Source organism: Arvicanthis niloticus, chromosome 10 (assembly GCF_011762505.2).
Source record: "Arvicanthis niloticus isolate mArvNil1 chromosome 10, mArvNil1.pat.X, whole genome shotgun sequence".
Lineage (NCBI taxonomy): Eukaryota > Metazoa > Chordata > Mammalia > Rodentia > Muridae > Arvicanthis > Arvicanthis niloticus.
In genome coordinates, this window is record NC_047667.1 from 12,906,998 (window position 1) to 12,929,737 (window position 22,740).

General features: G+C 37.3%; 1 protein-coding gene across 5 annotated transcripts in view; it reads right to left on the reverse strand.

Annotated features, from left to right (window-relative positions):
- The window catches only part of Dpp10 (dipeptidyl peptidase like 10), a 1,470,448-nt gene that overhangs the window by 54,188 nt on the left and 1,393,520 nt on the right, over positions 1-22,740 (reverse strand). For all 5 annotated transcript variants that reach the window (XM_076941051.1, XM_034513030.2, XM_076941054.1 and 2 more), the window contains 4 exons: positions 21,322-21,360; positions 17,062-17,169; positions 1,960-2,051; positions 1,320-1,367 (listed from right to left, as the gene is read on the reverse strand). In XM_076941051.1, coding sequence (XP_076797166.1) covers positions 1,320-1,367; positions 1,960-2,051; positions 17,062-17,169; positions 21,322-21,360 — 287 coding nt within the window. The remainder of the gene's footprint in view (positions 1-1,319; positions 1,368-1,959; positions 2,052-17,061; positions 17,170-21,321; positions 21,361-22,740) is intronic.

Consider the following 22,740-nt stretch of genomic DNA (forward strand, 5'->3'; position numbering starts at 1 on the left):
CTTGGGAAAGACTGAGGGACCCAGAGGGGGTAGAGACTTCATAAAAACACAACAGAGTCAACTAACCTGAATCTTTGGGGTCACCCAGAGATTGAACTACCAAACAAAAAGCATGCATGTGCTGAATCTAGCCCCCCATAAAATATGTAGCAGATGTGCAGCTTGGTCTTCATGTGATCCAGGAACAACTGGAATGAGGGCTGTCCCTCAATCTATTGCTTGCCTGTGGATCTCCTTCCCCTAGTCTGGTTGCTTTGTCTCACCTCAGTGGGAAGAGATGTGCCTAGTCCTACAGTGATTTGTTGTGCCATGGTAAGTAGATTGAAGGGTTGGGGGAGTGAAAAGCAGTGGAGCACATTACCTTCTCAGAGGAAAAGGGAAGAGGTCGGGGGAGGGGGAGGAGCTGTGTGAGGGGCGGCTGGAATGAGAGGGAGGGCTGTGATCAGGATGTAAAGTCAATGAAGTAATGGGAGAAAAAAGAAAACTAGATTCAGCTTTGTCATATCTTCATTGTGGTGTGTTTGCAGTGTGAACAAAATTTTCAAGGAAGAAGCTGCATTGAACATGTGTCGACTTCAATGCCTGCTTAACAGTTCAGTGATTGTGGAGAAGTTATGATGTTGCAGGATCAGAGCCAAATAATCTTGGGCTATTTTAGCCATTCTAAGAGCCATTTATGAACTAATGTATATGAACTAACATTGTATGACTATTAGGTAAATCCCTTTGGATTGTATGAATAGACTTCTAAATTTCATCAAATTCTAAATTAATAATGTTACCAGATACTGACACTTGAGACCTATAGCACAGATTCCCCAGACTTATAGTAAGTTGTCTATCTGAAATTTCCTTGGATGAACCTGAAAAGTTATCTTGATTTATGACTTTCTTTGTCCTGTTACTATAAAAGTTCTGTAAAACTGTTACCTCGTTGGAATTTTGTACTTGAGGTGACCTAAATCTGTGTTTCCTTGCTATAGCCATTCACATTTGGCTCTGAAATAAATTTTCTTTTCTTCTCTCTGAAATGAGAGTTGCATTTTTTTGTTATCCACAAATAAAAGAGAAAAAAAGGAAGGAGAGAAGGAAGAAAAAAAGTAAACATCAAGAGAGAAAATTCTGTTTCGTGTGTAGCTTCCTTAGTTTCCAGAGGTCCACAGGCAAAAGAAAAGACCAAGTGTCTGTGGTTGTCATACTGAGACTGGGTTTCCCCTCACCATATTGAAAATAATCTGAGTTTTTTTCCATGCCACTGTTACTTTGTGGTCTTAGCCTCAGAAAAGCCAACCTGGAAGAAAAGCGTTCATATCACATACCTGTATAGCTGCCTCCCTCGGGGAGAAAATTCTGTGCTCAGAAAGTAACTGTTCGGGGAAAAAAAATAGCAAAAGTGTTAGAGGTAGATTTATTTCCATCAACCTTAATTTTCACTTGAATTTTTTAACCCTTCAAAAATATAGGCAGTGACTGCTTTCTTATTTAGACATGGGAATTTGTTGTATCTAGGAAATGCATCTGTCTTGTTTGTAAGATAATCACTCTGCTTCTTAAGCTTTTCCAATGTCTTATGAGTATGTGGTAGATCTGGGTCTATGTGCAGTATCTGGGAATGAAGCAGGGTTAACAATTTTAAGATGTATTTGTATTTATACGTATCTGGGTGTATAGTTGCATGTGCATGCAAGTACCCACGAAGACAAACAAAGGCATCGGATTTCCCTGGGGCTGGAATTACAAGTAGTTATGAGACTTCTGATATGGGTACTAGAAACTGAACCTTGGTCCTCTACAAGAGTAGTACCTGGTCCAGCTCCAAGACAATGCTTTTAAAGAGAAGGTTATTATTACATAGGTTGCTTGTTTGAACAACCGGTGTAGAATAATTCTCTAATAATAGAAAAGATTGCACTTGACAATGTTGATGGCCAGCCCATGTAGAGAAGCAAAAACAATCACATTTTTTGAGTTGTTTCATCATAGGCCAAGATCCTTATCACTTCCCAGTTTCCTGATGTCAGATGCCGCACCGTAATTTGCTCGCTTTTACTCTGCAAAAAATAAAATTGAAAATATTGATTTCTTATTTTTACTTAAACAGCATCTCCCTGTTTTTTTTTAAAGGACAGTCAGCTTTTGCTTCATCTAATTCTTTCTGAACCAGCTTTAGGCTTCCTACTCTAAATTCAAGGACTCACACACATTCTAATAAAGAGACTATGTTAGGACAGTGCCTTTATCCCTGAGCTACGGTTGTACAAGAAGCACCAGGTGGCCATGCAGTCCTGACTGCTGCTGACAGAAGCCCTTGGCTTCAGTGTGAGACTTCTACTGTTCCCACTGAAATAGGTGACAGCTGTGCAGTTGTACAGCATCACAGCAAACATTTCAGAAGAAACTGCTGCAATGGAGCAATGCTATTTATTCCTTATGTGTGTTATGCTGTAACATTTGGTATGTTGTATAATATTGACTCTAAGACAAAGCTGACTCATTCCTCCAACATTTATCATTCCTCTCTATATGTGTGACTTATTACATATGCTCACAAATTATTTCAGTCCAGCACAGGCTTTGTCTGCCCTTCACTGTAGATGTGCACCATTTCATTGGGGAAGGAACATTGCAAACCTTTCTTATAAGTTTTGACATATCCAAAATATTATTCAAGCACAATCATCTGACTGTGCTACAGAATGCCAGAAGTTGTTCAACCTTCAGACTGCATCTGTGACTCTCATGTTTGTTCTTAAAGGCAAAGTTTCCTTATAACTTCAGAATTACATGAGCGAGAAGACCAAGGATTGGAACTCACGGTCAGAAGACACATATGTGCTCTTAACCTGTGATGGTTTTCATGTCTCTGTTCTTGAGACTGGAAATCATTCTACCTCAGCATCCCAATTGCTGGATTGGAGGCATGTACTAGAATGTATGAGTAAGCCTTCCATTAGTGCTAGAAGATAGGCATGTGTCACCAGGAATGGCAGGCATTTGCTTTTCAAACGTTACCCTAATTAAGAGTCGACTGGCAATTGAGCTTCTCTGACTCTTCATATTTCACGGCTTCTCACTGATACTAATTTTGTCTTATTCTTTATTTTTTTCCAAACAGTAATATGCTTTCTATTTACCTAAAAAGTTCACAAAGGTAAGGAAGGTTAACTAGAAAATTAATTCATCAAGTGGCAATGTTTTTAAAATGTTTATTCTTTTTCCTCTTACTTGACGCATCATTTTGAAAGAAAGATTGAAAGAGCAGGGTATTTGAATTCTAAAAATTCTGGCATGCATCTTTCTCATAAAGGTGTTTTCATATAACTGAATGACAATAATGAAAATTTCATTAATATTTTTAAAAAGTTATACATGAGTACAGTTGTCCCTAATCAATTCCCATAGACTCCTAATGACCTTTCAAATTCTTGACTTCTTTATTATTCTCTCTCTCTCTCTCTCTCTCTCTCTCTCTCTCTCTCTCTCTCTCTCTCTAACACACACACACACACACACATACACACACATTTATATATTTACATATATATTTATATGTAAATATATACATATATTTATAAAATGTACACATATAGGTATATATTAATGTAATCCACTGAGTTCATTTAACATTGATCATGTTACACATGAACATAATTGACGCCTTGAGACTGAATGACCTAGCAGGGCTCACTCGTGGCAAAGACTGAATCATCCTTTTCAGCAATCATTAATTGACTGTAGCCCTTAATCTTAAGCAGTGGTTCACTAATGCTCTAACTTTTAATATGATTCTTCATGCTGTGGTGATGCCCAACCATAAAATTATTTCACTGCTGCTTCATAACTCTAATTTTGGTAACATTATATATCATAATACATATGTGTTCTATGCAGCATTTCTGATATGCAGTCCCAAGAAGTGTTGTGTCCCACAGGGTGAGAACTGTTGATCTCAGATTTTCCTGACCCGTGATGAAATCTTTAAGGTCTTATGAAGTAAAAGCCAAGGCCAGTCATAAAGCTCAGTGGGTAAAAGCACTTGTCACACAAGCTTGATGACCCGAGCTCCATTCCCTGAGCCCATTATGAAATTAAAGCCCCATGTTCTGAATATTGTCCTCTCATTTCTACACATCCTCATATTGCAGGGACTTCATCCACATACAAATAAATACATTTAAAGGATTAAAGTTACAGTTGGAAATAAAATACATCTGTGTTCATTATTAAAGAGGTTACAAACAAATAAAATGAACCTAGATATTTGGAACACAGATAAATGATTCAATGAAGTATTCATTGTGTTTAATTATATGTGTAAAATAAGAAATTATATAATAAAAAAAAACATTGGCTTTTGAAAAGTTGTAACTGCTGTAGTTTACCTCATTTTATAGTATTGTCCTGAGAGAATGGTACTTGGGAATATTTCCAAGACATTTTTGATGTAACTATATACTGAATATAGATGTACAGCTGTATAGATATGTATAAATGCATAGATATGGGAGACTTGTCTTCTGACATCTTATTGCCAATTCTACTTGAAACAGAAAATGAACACATGGTTTATTTGCTGTTCCATTTCCATAGTAAGAGAATTTTTCCTTCAAAACATTCTTAGTCTTCTTGGTATGGATCTACATTTACCAGCTTCCTAAATGCTCTGTTCCTGCCCACTCTTGTTGGCGCATGCCTATAACCTCTTTGCTTAGAAATCTGAGGCACAATGGTTGGAAGTCATTTGAAAGTTGGTCTATATAGTATGCCTGGTTCACATCCCAGAACCTATCTCAATGAAAGGAGGAAAACAAAGGAGAAGAATCTTGTTCTTATTAATTCTCTGACCTGTTAGTTGTATGTATTCACATTATATTAAGTTTGTTGTGTACTGTCTGCGGTAATAATATGATTCAAGACTTTGTAGACCAAAGGAACAAATATAAGGATGACAGGAAATGAGTGGGTTATTTTTTTTTCAGTTACACACCAAACACCAGCATGGAATCCTAAGCTATATTAGACAGCTATGTTCATGTGCTTTCAGGATCTACATTGATTGCTTCTAGAACAGAGAATTAATACTTCAATATTTTAGCTCATCTATAATGTCAAATTCAAGATTAAAAGTCACATAAAATATTGTAATGATTTTTTTATATTTGTGAATATTTTGAAATACTTTTGGTTCATAGATTTCTAAGTATGCTAAATTGTGAGCCTGTCTCAGAGAGCTAAAAAATTTCTACCAAAGTTATACATTTAAGATTAGGAAAAAAAATCTGTTTTAACTATCCTCTCCCTTGCAGCCTCCCTCACAACAAAGGGAAAGAAATCCCACTGTGGAATCTTTAGGATGTCACAGTATACAATTTTATCCACACATTTTTGCTTACAAATGTTCATTGCAATGGCTTGTTGGTCTGGTTCAAGGTCTCTAGCTTCAGCTACTCTGTCAATGCTAGAACCTTACCAGTACTCCTCTCAGATATCCTGTTACCATGTGACATGGCAATTCTAGAATTTTGAATTTGTAGGATAGGCTTTGTCATGAACTCCAGCAGTTCAGTGATGGCATAGATTTTGGGGTGGGTCAATGTAGGGCAGTGGGCTGTGAGAAGCAGCTGGGTGTTTGGATGAGCATGAGTTTCAAACCCCAGAACCTTTATCAGACGGCAGGAGTTCAGCTCTGCTCCCAGGCCCTGGTTCTTTTCACTTAGCTTCAGTCCTCCAACAACCCCTCCCACAGAGAGGTTTATGACCATCAGTCATGAGGAACGGTCCCTCAGGCTCTCCCACATGCAGATGAGATATCTCCAAGCTCTCAGGTCAAGCCAATAGGCATTATCTGCTGCCAGACCCTAACCCACCCCAAAACTGTATATAAGGGCTCTATTTAGGGGAAGTAGAGGGTGCGCTCAAGAACCATCCTAGTGTCCAAGAGTTTCTGTCACAAGAACTGTAACACTTGGGAAGAGCTCTACTTTCCCGGAACCTGCCTGGGACACCAAGCTGCCTCCTTGCCAGCTAGCCAGTTCCTTTTCAGCCCAGCCCAGGCCTGGACCGGCTCAGTGCAGAGACACAGTCGGGATATCCTCGTGGGACACCCTTCAGAACAAGGAACCTACAGCTGGCACCCAGCATGGGGCACCAGTTGTAGGAAAAAAAAAAAAAACGGCTGGGGAACCCACAGTTTTCTTCACGCCATGCTGTGTCTAGTTGGATAGAAATGCCCTGGGTTCCTCCAGCTGGAAGTTAGGCCTGGCTGCTCAGTAAAGGCCTCTCCACGGTTCCTTACCAAACCAATCAGAATTTGTTAGATTATTACTGGTCACATAAAAATAAATGCAGAGACTCGATTATGTCATACAAGGGGATTTCTGAATCTCAAGGGGTTTTTCAAATACTTTCAAATACCAAAGTCACAGAAGGAAAATTTGTATTTTTCACAATGTGTGTGTGTGTGTGTGTGTGTTTGTGAGCGTGTGCACATGCACTCAAATGTCCATGCCATAGCATATCTATAAAAGTCAGAGGACAACCTGTGGGAGCCATGCCTCTCATTCCAGTTTTTAGGTCCAAGTGGTTGAATTCCTGATATCAGGCTTAGCCACAAGAAGCGTTATCAAGTGAACTCTCTCCCAACACAAGGAATGAAAACTAAACAAAGTATACAAATTTTTATTACACAGAAATATATCTTTTTGTTAATCCATATGTCTTCTATGTAAACTTGGCAGAATAGAAACCCTGGGTATAGATATAAACATGGGTGTAGTTCTAAGAGAGGCTAGAGTATGGAAATGTACTTTCAATTCACCTCTTACTTTAACTTTAAATTCAGAATAAAACAGGGAAGAGGAGTAAGACTTCATTCATTCTCTGAAGCAGTCTGGAAGTCCACAATAGAGTGGCTGTAGTGGAGAGTAGACATGAGACACACACCCTGAATTGGTGATGATTTTATCTCATGCAAAGAGGCAAAATCTGAGCCAGGCATTTCTATTCACAAACTGGAAGCATGTTGGTACATTTAGCAGTGCCCTGTATTTGTTACCTGGTAACTTCCTGTTTATTCAAATATCTGATATTAAATTCTGCCCAAAGCTTACAGTCATTAAATAAGGGCGATGACACACTGCTTAAAAATACCATGCTTTAATTTACTGTCTATTCATCACAGGAAATGAACTCATTGTTTTCAGACAATGTCCTAATCAGATAGAGTAGTGAAATTTAATGAAAACCTTTTATTAGGTTGATTAGGTGATAGGATTATGATTTACAAGCATGTGATTCTCTACAGCACTTCTAGTCAATAATGGAACTTAATATTGTTCTGAGTGGAATCCTCAGATCCTCTGAGTGAAACTGCTTGCTACTATATAGACAATGTGTACAAATGCAACAATGAGATTCTATTTTTTTTATTTCATAGTTTGGGAAAATGACAGTGTAGCTGCTTATCTCAAACAATCTGGGAACTGTGCTCACCCCTCTCTGAGTGGGAGAGATATTGTGAGGGTTAATCTTGATTCTCAACATGACACCATTAAGAATCACCTAAGAGACACTACTCTGGGCATGTCTACGAGGCAGTCTCTAGATTGTGATAACTGAGGGAGGAAGATGCACCTGAAGTGTGGGCAGCTGCATCATGGGCTAGGGTCCTGGACTGAATAAAGAGGAGCAACTGACCTGAGTACCAGCATTCATCTCTCTGCTTCCTGACTGTGCATATGACAAGAGTAGGCATTTCAAGCTCCTGTTATCATGCTTTCCCACCATGATGGACTATCCTCAAATTGTGGCCAAAACAAACCCTTTTGTATGTTACTTTTGCTGAGTACTTTGTCACAGAGATGAGAAGAGTGACTAATAGGCTATGTAAAAATAACTCTGCAGGGGAACAGTTTCACACACATACCAGAAGACAATGATCGTTCCTAAAAGCAACTGTTTATTAATGTTCAAATGTCCGTGTCCATGTGAGTGCATGTGCATGTATATGAAGGTATACATGCCAATGCTTGTGGGTGGAGGCCAGAATTGGTTACTGGGTATCTTCTTGCAGTAAGGGAGCCTCTGCTCCTGTTCCAGTGAGGCACAGTCTCTTCCTGAACCTGGAACATGTAGCATGGCTTAGATGGAAACCAACAAGATCACTCCTTTTCCTGCCCTTCTACAAACAGGATGGACAGAGACTTCTGAGTCTAAACTCTGGTGATTGTGGAATATTTGCTAATAAGTACTAAGTCATCTCTCTAACACTACAAATAATGATCTTCAAATCTATATTAATAGTATGCTACTGAAAAAAAGACTGCAGACTTTCTACTTTCATATGTTCACAGTGAAAGAAATCTGGAAATTTGTATAGAGGGATATGCAAGAATTTTTTCTGGGTACAGAAATTGTGATTTTGCTAGCACATATCAAACAACTAATGAAATCTACAAATGAATGTGCACTATGCACATAACCTCACTGAAAACTAGAAAAAATACTTCATAATATAAACCTATCAAGCTAATAAAAGTAATTGGTTTACTAATTATTTGACACCATGAAAGAGTACATATTTGAATACCAAATTTTAAATATTACCAAGGAGACAAGTTAATAGCACACTCTACAAAGTGCATGCTGTGAAAACATGAGGACCTGAATTTGATCCTCATTTTAAAAAATAAAATTCTAGCAAAATTAATTTTAATTTTCAAATTAATATTAGATCAAATTAATTTAAAGATAAATTAATTTTTAAAAAATAAATAAAAGAATTAAAATTTACAAAAATGAACTGTCCATAATATCAGGTACTTGTCATCCCATGGACAAACAGATCCTTGGGGTTCACGAGCCAAACAACCTAGCCTATTTGATGAGTTACGAGAAATCTTTCTCAAATATGGAGGTAGATAGCACGTGAAGAAAGGCACTCAAGGTTGACAGCTGGTCTGTATATATGCATATGTGTACACACACAGAGAAAAAGGTAAGGGTATAAAGAGAGAGGATGTCAGGAGGCACTACTGTAATTTACATGAAATTATAATCATATTTCATTGGAGGTTAAAAAAGTAAAAGAAATATTTCACTTATTAAATAACTTTGACAGTGGATAGTCTATATAAATGTGGGAAAAAAATCCCCTAAAGTTTCATGAGCACAAGCCTTACACTCCAGCCTGAAGAGAGCCTGAGAGCACTTGAGTAGCTTTCTTTTTGATGTTTTCATCTATACTTGTGCCAGAGAGTACAATGTTTGCAAAGATTTACTGGTCTCAGTCAGGAACCACTTCAAATACATGATCCTGCTCTAAGTGAGTCAGGAGGCTCCCAGACACAGCTGAGCCTCACAGCACATGCTCTGAATGCAGTCCACAATGTTGCCAGGGTCCATCATGATCAGCACCCTGTGCACATCCATTAGCTATAGACTACTGCCCTAAGGCCAGAAGACAATGACCATGCACAGCCAGCAGCATCCTACTGAGAGGTCAGCAATGTAGTCTGTACTCCTCTTTCACTTATAAATGATGATGCTTTGTTTTGAAGAGCCAATTGGCACTCTATGTAAAACCTAATGAACATATTACACATGCATGTGGTTTACTTTGTGAAATGTGGTGGTGCAGGGAGAAATTTGTCAATATGACTGGATATGGAACTGATAAGAAGGCAATCATTTGAACATTTCTGTGACAGATGTTTTGATCAGATTATTGAAAGTGGGAATATCTACTCTAAAAATGGCAGCATATCCTTGTCATGCTCTTAGTTAAAGGCTGTGAAAGAAGGAAAGCTGCTTTCATCTGCTTGCCTTTATTCTTACTGGTGAATTCATCCATTCTATTAATGCTTCATCTCTCTGTTGATATAAGAGTCAGCTTCTTTAGGAATTATATGTATAATGAAGATGGTTCTCCAGTAATTTCCCACTTCTTTGGAGCCCTACTAAAACTATTGGAACATCCAGCCTTATGAACCTAGCAATTACTGGATGCTTTACCTTTCCATTGTGAGAAAACAGTTGTTGCACTTCCCACTGTATCGTGTAAGCCAATCTCATAAATCCACTGTTAATATGTACTTATTCTATCAACTCTGTTCCTGTAGCAACTTCTGACTAATATACTTACAACTCTTTGAACATTTAGAAATGGATTCTTGTGAGGCAATTAAAATAAAAGTGTTTGTGAATAAGATTGCTTGTCTAAGAATCTAACATCAAAGAGCAGAATAACTTTAATGATGAAAATGGATCATTTAAAGCAAGCATAACAACTCTGCATGAGTGAATGCCACAGATCTATTAAAATCACAATTCAGAATATGATAAATGCAAAATATTAAAAATTCTATCAGAGGGTATCAGAAAAATTATATTTCATTCTATAAATGTTGTAAACCTAAATTATATTGATTGAAATCTTTTTAAAAAATCCTTATTTTAATGTAAAAAGGAACTGGAATTATATGCATCAATTGATGAAAAGCTTTGTAAAAGGAATGACAGGACAGCAAAGGATTTATTTATTCTTTCATTACTTTGTTCAGGTATTAATTTTCAAAAGTGTTGTATTTACTATATAACAACAGCTATATGCAATTAATATAATAGTCTTACACTTGTTTTTTTAAATGAAACAAGAAGTTTCAAACTATATTCCCAAATAGTGTGTACATTTATGTGTTGGGGGCCGACTTTTAGCAGAAAGCGGCTATCAGCTTTGCAGCCATCTTGAGCCATATACCCTGACATGTGACTTGGATTACAATAGCCTACAACAGCTGAGCTAATCTTGGTTTAGATACCTTGAGATTAAAGGTGTGTGAGATTAAAGGAGTGTGAGATTAAAGGTGTGTGATTTAAGAGTGTAATTTAGAGATAAGATTTAGAGACAAGACCTAAGGGCATGATTAAAGGTGTGACCAAAAGGCGTGGCTTAGAAGTGAGATATATAAAAGGCAGAGACAGAACAGATCAGAATCAGACATTAGGGAGACACAGAAGAGAGAACCAGACAGCAGAGAAGACAGGTAGCAGGCACTTGGAAGAAGTAACTTGGAACTTGGAGGGACTAGGAACTAGGTACTAGGAACTCAAGACTTAGGACTTAGACTGAAGAATAAACGGGATTGAATTACACTCTGTCTCGCCTGCATTCTTCGAGTCCCTCCTCACTCTTGCTCTTGCTGAACCCCGACCTGCGGACTGGAGCGGCAGCTTGGGCCAGGATACAGTGGCGGTCCAAACATGGGTCGGCCTGGGCCTCAACATTTTGCTTGGGCCACGACATTTTTTGGCTGCCCCAACGTGGAGCTAGTGTGGACCCCAACATTTATGCATGTGTGTGAAACAAAAACTGTGGTACATTTACACAATGGAGTATCACTCAGCTATTAAAAACAATGAATTCGAGAAATTCTTAGGTAAATGGACGAAACTAGATAATATCATCCTGAGTGAGGTAACCACCAATCAAAAAAGAACACACATGGTATTCACTCACTGATAGATATTAACCCAGAAGCTTGAAATATCCAAGATTCAACTCACAGACCACATGAAGCTCATGAAGATGGAAGACCAAGTATGGGTGCTTCAGTCATTCTTAGAAGGAGTAACAAAATACTCAAGGGAGCAAATATGGAGACAAAGTGTGGGACAGAAACTGAAAGAGGGGCTGTCTGGAGACTGCCCCACCCAGGTATCCATCCCATGTGCAGTCACCAAAGGTAGACACTGATTTCAGGAAGTGCAGGCTGACAGAAGCCTGATATAGTTGTCTCCCTAGAGGTCTGCAAGAGTCTGACTTATTCAGAGGTGATGCTCACAGCTAAACATTGAACTGATCAAGGGGTTTCCAATGGAGGAGTTAGAGTAAAGACTGGAGGAGCTGAAAGTGTTTGTGGCCCCATGAGGAGAGCAACAATACCAACCAACCAGAGCTCCCAGAGTCTAAACCACCAGCCTGGGAGCACTTAGGGAGGGACCTATGGCTCCACCTGTATATGTAGGGAGGATGGCCTTGTCAGACATATTTGGGAGAGGAGGTCCTTGGTTCCATGAAGGCTGGATGCTGAGTGTGGGGGAATACGTGGGTGGGGAAGTGGGAGTGGGGGGATAGGTGAGGACACATCCTCATAGAAGCAGGAGGAGGGGGATGGTATAGGGGATTCCTGGGTAGGGGGGTGGAGAAATGGGGTAAGTGGATAACATCTGAAATGTAAATAAAATATACAATTAAAAAGTAAAAAAAAAATACTTATTTTAATGTAAAAAGAAACTGGAAATATATGCATCAATTGATGAAAAGCTTATTAAAAGGAATGACAGGAAAGCAAAGGATTTACTTTGTTCAGGTATTAATTTTCAAGAGTATTATATTTACTATATAACAACAGTTTTATACAATTAATAAAATAGTCTTACAGTTGTTTTTAAAATAAAACAAGAAGTTTCAAACTATGTTCCCAAATAGTGTGTACCTTTATGCATGCGTGTGAGACTGCACCTGTGTGTGTATACATGTATATGAGTTCTGTGAATGTTTGTGCATGATAAACTGTATTTACCTACATATCAATTTATGGTTCCATAATGAGTATGTTAATTTTAGTCAGCTGACAGGATTCTCACAAATAATACCATAGCCTTTATGTTTTCTCAGTTTGACAAATTATCAATCCCCTGAATGGCAACCAGAAGAGAGTAAAGTTTTCTACTTCAATGACACATTTTCACACTCAGAATGAAAGATGAACAAAGTCAACACAGGTGCTCTGTATGGTTGCTCTGAACATTGCAAGAACAATGGGTGTGCTTGCACACAGGCTATTTCAGCAACAAATGAAATTACTTTCAAGGCATTTATAAAACCTTCTGGCCCACTCCTTACTAAGGATATACTGGCAGTAGATAGTTCCTGGAGGAGAATCATCCTTTTCTTGAGAATGTGGCCACCGGTATATTTCCCATCTTCCAGCTGTTGTCCCACCCAGGTCTGTCGCGAACCACTCTGTCAATGTTGGAACCTGCACTGCCAAAAGCCTTGGGGGCTAAACTGTTAGAGCCCCCACTGCTCCAAGCTGCTCCAGTCTGTGGGTCGGGGTTCAGCAAGAGAGAGTGTGTGGATGGACACGAAGAATGGAGACCAGACAGAGTGTGATTCCATCCGGTTTATTCTTCAGTCTCTCTTCTTAGTCTAAGTCCCAAGTCTTGAGTTCCTAGTCCCTAGTTCCTAGTTACTTCTTCCAAGTGCTAAGTGCCTAATGTCTAATAATCTTCCAAGTGCCTAATATTAACTAACTCCTAATAACTAACTCCAAGTTGTACTGAACTCTTCTGTCTGCCTCTCGCCTTTTATATGTCTCACTTTTAAGCCAAACCTTTAAGTCACACCTTTAAGTCATGCCCTTAGGTCTTGTCTCTAAATCTGATCTCTAAGTCACACCCTTAAGTCACACACCTTTAATCTCACATACCCAAGGGAAGATCCTGGGTATCTAAAACAAGATGTTATCAGAGTGTGCTCAGCTGTTGTAGGCTATTGTAATCAGATCTCTTGTCAGGGTATATGGCTCAAGATGGCTGCAAGGATGATAGCCACCTTCTGTCGGCTCCCCACACAGGTCCATATGTATAATACTAACTAGACTTAGTTGTTATAATACAACTACCACCGCCGCCACCACCACCACCACCACCACCACTACCACCACAACAACAACAACAACAAATAACTAAATTTGTTAATCATTTAACAAATGTATTAAAGGGATGTATTAAAGGGGACATGGAGAGAATGGGCAAAAACATGGAAAATATGATCACATGCCATTATATACATATCTAAAAACCCTCAAAAATACAGGATTTTTTTAAGTAAAAAAAAAATTCTTAGCTAAATGTGAAAGATTCTTGGAAGACATCATCTGTCCAACATTATACTAGATATGAGTAATGAGTTAAGTAAATTGGCTTCATTTAAAACTATGACTATCATGATATATTATACATATTTTCTAGACTTCATACTTTCTGAAGTCTTTCTTTGGTGTGAGTATACATATGTATGTGCATGTGTGACTACCTTTGTGCATAGGCCATAGACTGACATATGTGTCTTCCAAGATTTAGTTTTTCTTGGCTCTTTTCCTGAACACAGAGCTCTTGAACTGCCTAGACCGTATAGCCAGTAAGCTCTGGAGATCCACCTGTTTTTATTCCCTGAAACATTACAGATGTGCCTGTTGATACCTAGCTTTTAGGCAGGTACCAAATATTAAAACTCAGGTCCTATCACCTGCAGGGCAAGTAGTTTATCAATGGGACCATCTTGAGTGTTTAAAGGGGTAGCTAAATTTCAGAGTATGGGGTTTTACCAATTTAATAAAGACTAGAGAAATAGGTGGTTAGGAGAACATGATGCTTTTCTAAAGGGACTGGGTTTGAGTCCCAGTACCCATGTCGGATTGCTCATAACCAGCTGTAATTTTAGCTCCAGAGGATCTATCATTCTTTTAAGACCTCCAAGGGCACATGCCTGCGTACACACACACACACACACACACACACACCACAAATAAATAAGATACATCTTTTAAACATAAAGATTCAGTAAAATTCCCAGATTATAACATTTATAAAGTGCAATTTATTGAAAATTTATTTCCCTAGTACTAATAAGCACAAGGCTTACCTAGCAGAAATAAGTGAAGTAATTTCCTAATGACCCGTTTTTCACATAGAAAATGAAAATATTACCTTAACATCCTATCTGCCTATTCCAATCAATCAATACTCAACCCAGAAAGACCTAGAAATTTATTCATATATAAATGCATACATTTATTTAGAAATAAATGCAATTGCATTATTCATGGGTATATAATTAACTAGTCCACTTTTCTAACTTAATAACCTACTATGAAAATCAGTTTTCCTCCCTGCTGTGGAAATTACACATGTCCTAATTTTTTCATTTCAACCTTGATTAAAATTAAAGTCACATTTGTGCAGATTGCTTAATAATGCAAACCTCATGTAACTTTGTAGTTTAAATACTGTTATAAAATTTTGTCAATCAAAGTAAAAATCCATAGGTATATATATATATATATATATATATATATATATATATATATATATATAATTTGCTTTATTTAAAACAATGTGTTTATTATTACATGCTTGTTATATACACTGGGTCTCACCATGACATTTTTAGGCATGTACATCATGTATTTGGATCCTACCCATTTCCACATTTCTTTTTGTCCCCTCCCTCTCCTGCTGACCCATCCCTTTTCACAGCCATGTCCATTGTATGTTTTTCAGATGCTCTCGTGAGTTTTACTAAGGTTGCATCAGCTTCAGAATAATCACAAGAGATAAAGGAGTGGAGAACTTGAGTTAGCCAAGTTTGTGAGAGATTTTATGCCACATATATGTTTATATTCTATATTAAAAAAAAGAGAGATACTATTCACTACATGCTTGGGAAGCACTCATAGTCATTTGATTTTCTCCAAGTTATTTGTCATTATAAAGCTCTCTCTGTGTGTAAAAGAGTGGAATGTTCCCTTCTAAGGATATTTGCTTACTCCTGAATGTGCATGATTGAAAATTAAATTTAAATTGACTCATTAATCTTGACATATTTAAATCAGCTATTAATAAACCTGTTGATTTTAAAATCATTTAAACTTTTAAAATTTGTTTGAGATTTAAAAGAAAAAATGTTTGCTTCCTCTTATCACAATGTTTCTAAGAAACAGCATGGCCTCTTAGTCATCAAGAACATTAATATTATTTTCTTCTTTAAAATATGCACTGCATTTTCTAGAATAGATACATCTTATAATTATTATACCATTCCATTTTGAAGGGGATTTAGTTGGTTATGAATATTCAAAAGTTAATATTCACTCATTTATTTTTGGGTGTACATTCTGTTCATGTGTGGCTGGACATTCTGTGGCATGTATGTGGAAGTCAGATGACTTGTGGAATCTGTTCTTTCATTCCACCTTTAAATGGACTTTGCTCAGGTCACCAATTTTACAAGGTGAGTTCTTTTACCACCTGCACCACATTGCCAGTCTATACATTCAAAACCTACATAATGGCTTGGTAGGGTTACATATACAAATTAGATAGTCACCAGGTTCTTGAAATTAGAATGCATTTTAGTTAGGTCCTACATTTCTGTTGAGTGTAGTGACACACATACATCTTTAATACCAGTACACAATAGGCAGAAATAGATGGAATCTTGTGAGTGTGAGCACAACCTGGTTTAGCACACAGAAAGCCTGTATTTGATACCAAAAATTGCATAAACTTGGATCTTGACTTATGCCTATTTTCCTGGCATCTAAGGACAGAGTTGCAAAATCAGAAGTTCAAGGTTACTGTTTACTATATAGTGAGTCCACATCCACCTTGTACTTGTATACATAAATAAATAAATAAATAAATAAATAACATGCTAAGGCCCTCAATTCACAGCACATATGGCTGACTATGTTATATTGATATTGTAATGATGCATTTTCAATATATGACATCATCTTCCAAAAAACTATTTTGAGCCCCAATGCTTAGCTTCATGGTACTCATTCTAGGCTCTGAATGGCACAAAAACTGGGATTTTTGGGACTGAGAAAGATGGCTTAGTTGGTGAAGCCCTAGTCACATAAGCATAAAGACATTTTTTTGAATGTCTTTGAATGTTGAGAACCCCTGTAAAAGCAGAATTGGTAGTATGCATCCATAGTCCCTGCACTCCTCTGGTGAGATGAGAAACAGAAACAAATGAATCTCTAGAAGTACCTGGGTTAACTGGCATAGCATAGGCAGCATTGAACAACAAGAAGCCCTGCCTCAAAGAACATGAATAGAAAGAATTGACTCTAGAGGTTATCCTCTGACCTTCACAGGTGAGCCATTACTCATGTACATCTGTATATTCATGTGAATACAAATCCATGGAAGGAACACTGAGCCTTCAATAACAATGAAACTGAATCAAAGAAAAATCCCAGGACCTACCTGGAACAGGAACATAGCTATATGATGGAATTCTCCTCTTCCACCTTGTTTGACAGGAACAGTCATGAAGAACCTGCTTCCATCTCTGGAAAACACTGGCTCCTCATTCTATATTAAAGAAGGGTACAGAAGAATTTCAGATCTTCTATGCGGTCAGCTTTCTACTCAACCGTAAACATACGCTGTTTTCCATATCCGAAACTGATTCACATCAATTCAAAATTTGATTTAAATTAGTTTAGGATACAGAAATTTGTTTTTTTAAGTACAAAAGCATGACATTTAGAATTTTAAAAAGTGGATTTAATGTCACATTATGTGAATTAATATCAAGAGTAGAATGTTGAGGTTTCATGAATTGGGGGTGAACATGTTAAAAATTAGAGTGAAGGCATGTAAGAAATGTATACAGACAAGAACTTTTATAGCATGACCTGTGTTTGCTCTCAGTAATTTATCTCTCAAACATAAGAAAAGGGTGAATTAATTGTGTAGACCAGCTCATTTAAATATTTTTTCAAATCATAAAATGTTTTAAGAAATATTTTTTAATATCATTTGCTGAGCAACCTTACTATCATGAGATTTCTTTCTGACAGTGCACAGCATATTATCTGAAAATACAAGTAAAATGTCATATAATTGAAAATTATAGAGATCATTTATTCTTAATTTTCTGTTATTGTTTACTTTTCTTTAAACATACACACAAAATGCCCATTCTTGCTGTAAACATCAAGTGAATTTTTAATTAAACCACAATGACATACATGAATACAATTGCTAAGCTTTTGAAAATTAAATTGTGCTAGTCATATATATGTATATATATTCAGATGAATGCATATTTGACATACATGTGTGTGTGTGTTTTCTCAGGAAGAACATATATACATTTCACACAGAGACATATATGTACACACATGGATACATACATACACACATACACATGAGTACATTAAGAGAGCTAACATCTGATGTAGCATCACATTACTTTCTGCTTATTTAAGGAATGGTTCAAAACATGGTGTGGTTTTCTTTGGGAGATTTACAAGTTTTAAATTCTTATTATTTTAAAGCTTACTTATGTGCATACGTGTGACAGTTTCAATGGAGTTCAGAGGTGTGAGATTCTCTGGAGCTGGAGTTACAGGAGAGTCACTCACATGGCCTCAGAGAACCAAACCCAGGCCCTCCGCAAGAGAAGTATGTGCTCTAAGCACTGAACCATTTCTCCTGCCTCTGTTGTAAGACCTTGAATTGCCCTTCTGGACTTTCCAAAGGCCTTATGTCACTATTATGAGCTTTATCTCTCTTCTTACACTCTCCCTGGGTCAGAGCTTGCTCCTATCTCACTAGAGCCTTCATAGTTCTCTTATCTTCATCTAGCTCTTCCTTTTATATCTTCATGCTTCAGCTCTAAGTTCACCATATTCATGATTACCCCAGGAAGGCGTGGTATTCTGCTGCTTCTCAGTCTTGTCAGCTTTCACTTTCTACCTGTTTCTTATATCACTTTACATCACTTGGTACATGCACTGCATACATGTGCATCTGTTTACAAGTATGAAACTCATGTAAGCATGAATCCTTCCTCTGTAACATAAGTAACATGGGGCAACAAGATTACAGTCCTCACTGAAACATCCCCTGCATCTGGAAAACATATTCTTAGCAGAAATGCAATGGTAATTTTCATTTTTTACTTGGGGATATTCATGAAGCTATATGATAATGTAGGTAATGTCTTGAAACCTCAGAAGTAATGTAAGTAAATTTGAACAAAATTATATAAGACAATGAACACTCAAAACTCATGACTGGGTAACTCTGATCTCACCCTCTGCATTTACATATGGAACATCCTTCATGACAGAGCTTCTAAGAAAGCACTCGACCTGAGCTGCTTAGCTCTACAAACTCTTGGTGTGTCACACACTTGCCATCCTATCTTCAGGCCATTTTGAAGTAAGGTCAACCATGTAAATTCATTACATTCTTTCCAACTACCCTGAAAGTATGTGCTGTTGTAAAAGTCCTAATTATCTTAGAAATGTGCTTCCACTAATTACTTTGCCCAGCCTCTTCCATTTTATAAAATTCTGAGCATTTAATAAGATTCTCATAATCCTGCTGAAAGAAAGAATTAACTCTGATAGAACACCGAATGGATTTTCTTACTGAACAACTGATAATGGGAAATTTTGATGTTTAGAAATGAGTTCTATGCAACACATAGAAATATGGATTTAATATAGTCATGCTTGTTAAACTGTTAGGAAATTTCATGGCTCTAAAATTTATAAACACTCTGTGTGAAGAAGAGCAATTCCCAAGATATCATTAAGAACTCATCACGTTCTTAATTTCTATTGGTTTTCTTTTTAGTGTCTAACTTAATTGAATGAGAACATATTATTGGTTATAAATTTAAAATTGTACTTCCATTTCATTTTGTATAACAGGGTAAATTCTATTAATAAGTGTATACATAAATAGAACACAAATTATTTCTCTCCTTTCATCTGTACTGTTGTCTGTATATCTACCTGTGAGCCTATCAACAGTCTCTACTTTCTCTTGTCCAGTAAAGAATTGCATTTGGCAGTGTTTTGTGTGACACATTGCAGTAAGCATCTATTTCAATGGAGTGCTACAGAGAGTGCTTCTGTTGTTTTACTTTGACAGAGAGATAGTAGATCTTGCCACATAAAAATTACATGTGATGTACCTGTGGGGGTGAAACACAGAGGAGCCTACCTCTTTTGAGTAAAAAGGGGAGGGGTGTATGGTGTGAGGGACTGTATGAGAGTATATTGGGAGGAGAAGGAGCCATTATAGGGATGTAAAATGAATAAGTAAATTAATAAATGAAAATATTACATGTGAATTTACAATAATTTTATTGGGAGATGGTATCTGGATAGGGTTGTGTGGTAGGTGACTTTAACAGGTGATTTATGATAAAATTGAATCAACAAAGGCCATTGACAAGAAATTTTGGGAGAAAATTTAGTTCCACCTCCAAAAGGAGGATATCATTACTCTATATTGGACAGTAATGATAGTAGAATGAAGAAGATGATTCGTATGATAGTATGTTGTTGGGGGCCGACTTTTAGCAGAAAGCGGCTATCAGCTTTGCAGCCATCTTGAGCCAAATACCCTGACATGTGACTTGGATTACAATAGTCTACAACAGCTGAGCACACTCCGATAATCTTGGTTTAGATACCTTGAGATTAAAGGTGCGTGAGATTAAAGGTGTGTGCGATTAAAGGTGTGTGATTTAAGAGTGTAATTTAGAGATAAGATTTAGAGACAAGACCTAAGGGCATGATTAAAGGTGTAACTTAGAGGCGTGGCTTAGAAGTGAGACATATAAAAGGATAGAGGCAGACAGAGAGAGTAACAGATTACTTGACATTAGGTAGAAGACACTTGGCTCTAGAGAGAATCAGACACATCAGACATTAGGGAGACATAGCAGAGAGAAGACAGGTAGCAGGGCACTTGGAAGAGAACTTGGAAGAAGTAACTTGGAACTTGGAGGCACTAGGGACTAGGAACTAGGAACTAGGAACTCAAGACTAGGGACTTCGAGAGAGGAAGAGAGACTGAAGAATAAATGGGATTGAATTACACTCTGTCTGGTCTGCATTCTTCGAGTCGTCCTCACTCTCTGTCTCTTGCTGAACCCCGACCCACAGACCGGAGCGGCAGCTTGGGCCAGGATACAGTGGCCGCCCAAATGTGGGTCGGCCCGGGCCTCAACATTTTGCTTGGGCCATGACATTTTTGGCCACCCAAACATGGGGCTAGTGTGGACCCCAACAGTATGTAGTAGAATTGTGATGATTTTCAATTTTTAACTACTGTGGACTATCTAAGGGTGTTGGTTGTGGTGTAAAGGCCCACAGGAACACACCAAGTTGGTTCAGTTGTGTGAATGAAAATCTCCCTATCAAAGAAGTCTCTCTATCAAAGGCAGAGCACACCTCTCTGCCTAGTCTTACTAGTCAGCTTGCTGTATGGAAACTTGTCTCTGACTTCTTTACAGGTAAGCCACCATACCTACAAGACATCTACAGGGATTCTGAGAATGCATGCTTGTTCTCATGCTTGCAATAGTAACTGTTCTATGGGCCATCTTCCTAAACCCTGGAAATTACATTTTAGAAAAAAAAAAACTATATAACTTATCATTTGAGGGAAATGTTCATAACGGCCAAAAAGTGACACAGGCAACTTCTACTATACCTGTTTAGAGAGCCAGGTGTCAGACGTCATCTCGTATTTCTGAAACAGAACAATTGCCTCATAAAGCATCTAAGATGAACATAAACATTCACCCATGCAACCTTTTTTATATTCTTCTCTTCAGACCTTTACCCTTTCTTCAACTAGAGAAATCCCTTCAGAGATCCATCCCATTGGTAATATTGATTTGAAAAGGAGAAATGCAGCATTTTGATGAGGGTACCTCCCAAGAGCACATCACCAGGGTGGTACAGTTGCAAAGTCACTCTCGAGCTGTGTTTTATTGCACACTTGAAAATTCAGTGAACCACCAGACCCTGCTTTGTCCTGCTTTGTAGACATCCTCTGGAAACCATATTAAGTCTTCAGCAGAGCTGGGCAAACAGCAAGCAGTAAAATTCAAAATCTAAAATTCTTTTAATTATTTCATTCTTAGTCATAACCATTTTTTTCTCATTAGTACTCATTCAGTGTTACAGAAAATAATTCAACCTATGACATGTCGAATTTGATTTTTCCCTTGAAATATCTTGTAAATGATCACAGCCAAGATCATTGCAAAAGCCAAATTTGACCAATTAATCTGAAGTTAAGTAGATAAAATATTTTAGAAACAATGTTGTTTCAGCATGACATAAAGCTCATGTTTATTGAAACATACAAATACATATTTTACAAGAGAGTCAAATTAAGAAACCTAAATGTACTGGGCATGGTTCTTTTCTCCATGAGGAAAAGCTCATTTCAAATTGTTCATACTATTTTTATATTTTATATAACTTGTTCATTCTAAATATACATTATTACATACTTTATAATTGAATCACTTCTCTTAAAGATGTATTATTAATCATGTGTATATATTTTTCTCTCATGGGTACATTTCCTTCAGAGCCCAAAAGAAAGCATCAGATTCTTAGAGCTATCCTTACATGATTGTGAGTCTTCTAACATAGATATTAGGATCTCAACTCTAGTCCTCTGAAAGAATCAAGCACTCATAGCCACAGAAGCAGAATACTTGATCCAATCACTTTTCTTTCCTAGCATGTGTTTTCAATGTTTCACTACATATGGCTTCCTGTACACATTAGAAAACAATCTAAAATCTAAAAAAATTATTCCTTAATTCTCCATGTTCACTAAATCAATACCCATTCTTTCTACCCAAGATTTAAAATACTAATAACAACTGCTTATTAGTGTCACCCCAGTTTTCTTAGGACTGCAGTGCTAAATTCGTACATATTGTCATTCATCATATAATTTAAATGGCAAAAAATAAAACTTTTAAACCAAGACACAGCATAAAACCACCACAGACTCGATAATGTTTTAAATAAACATAATGACACTCATGAGGATGTGTAGCTTGTTAACTTATCCTTCTGGTCATGTAGTAAAAGTAGATAGACTGTC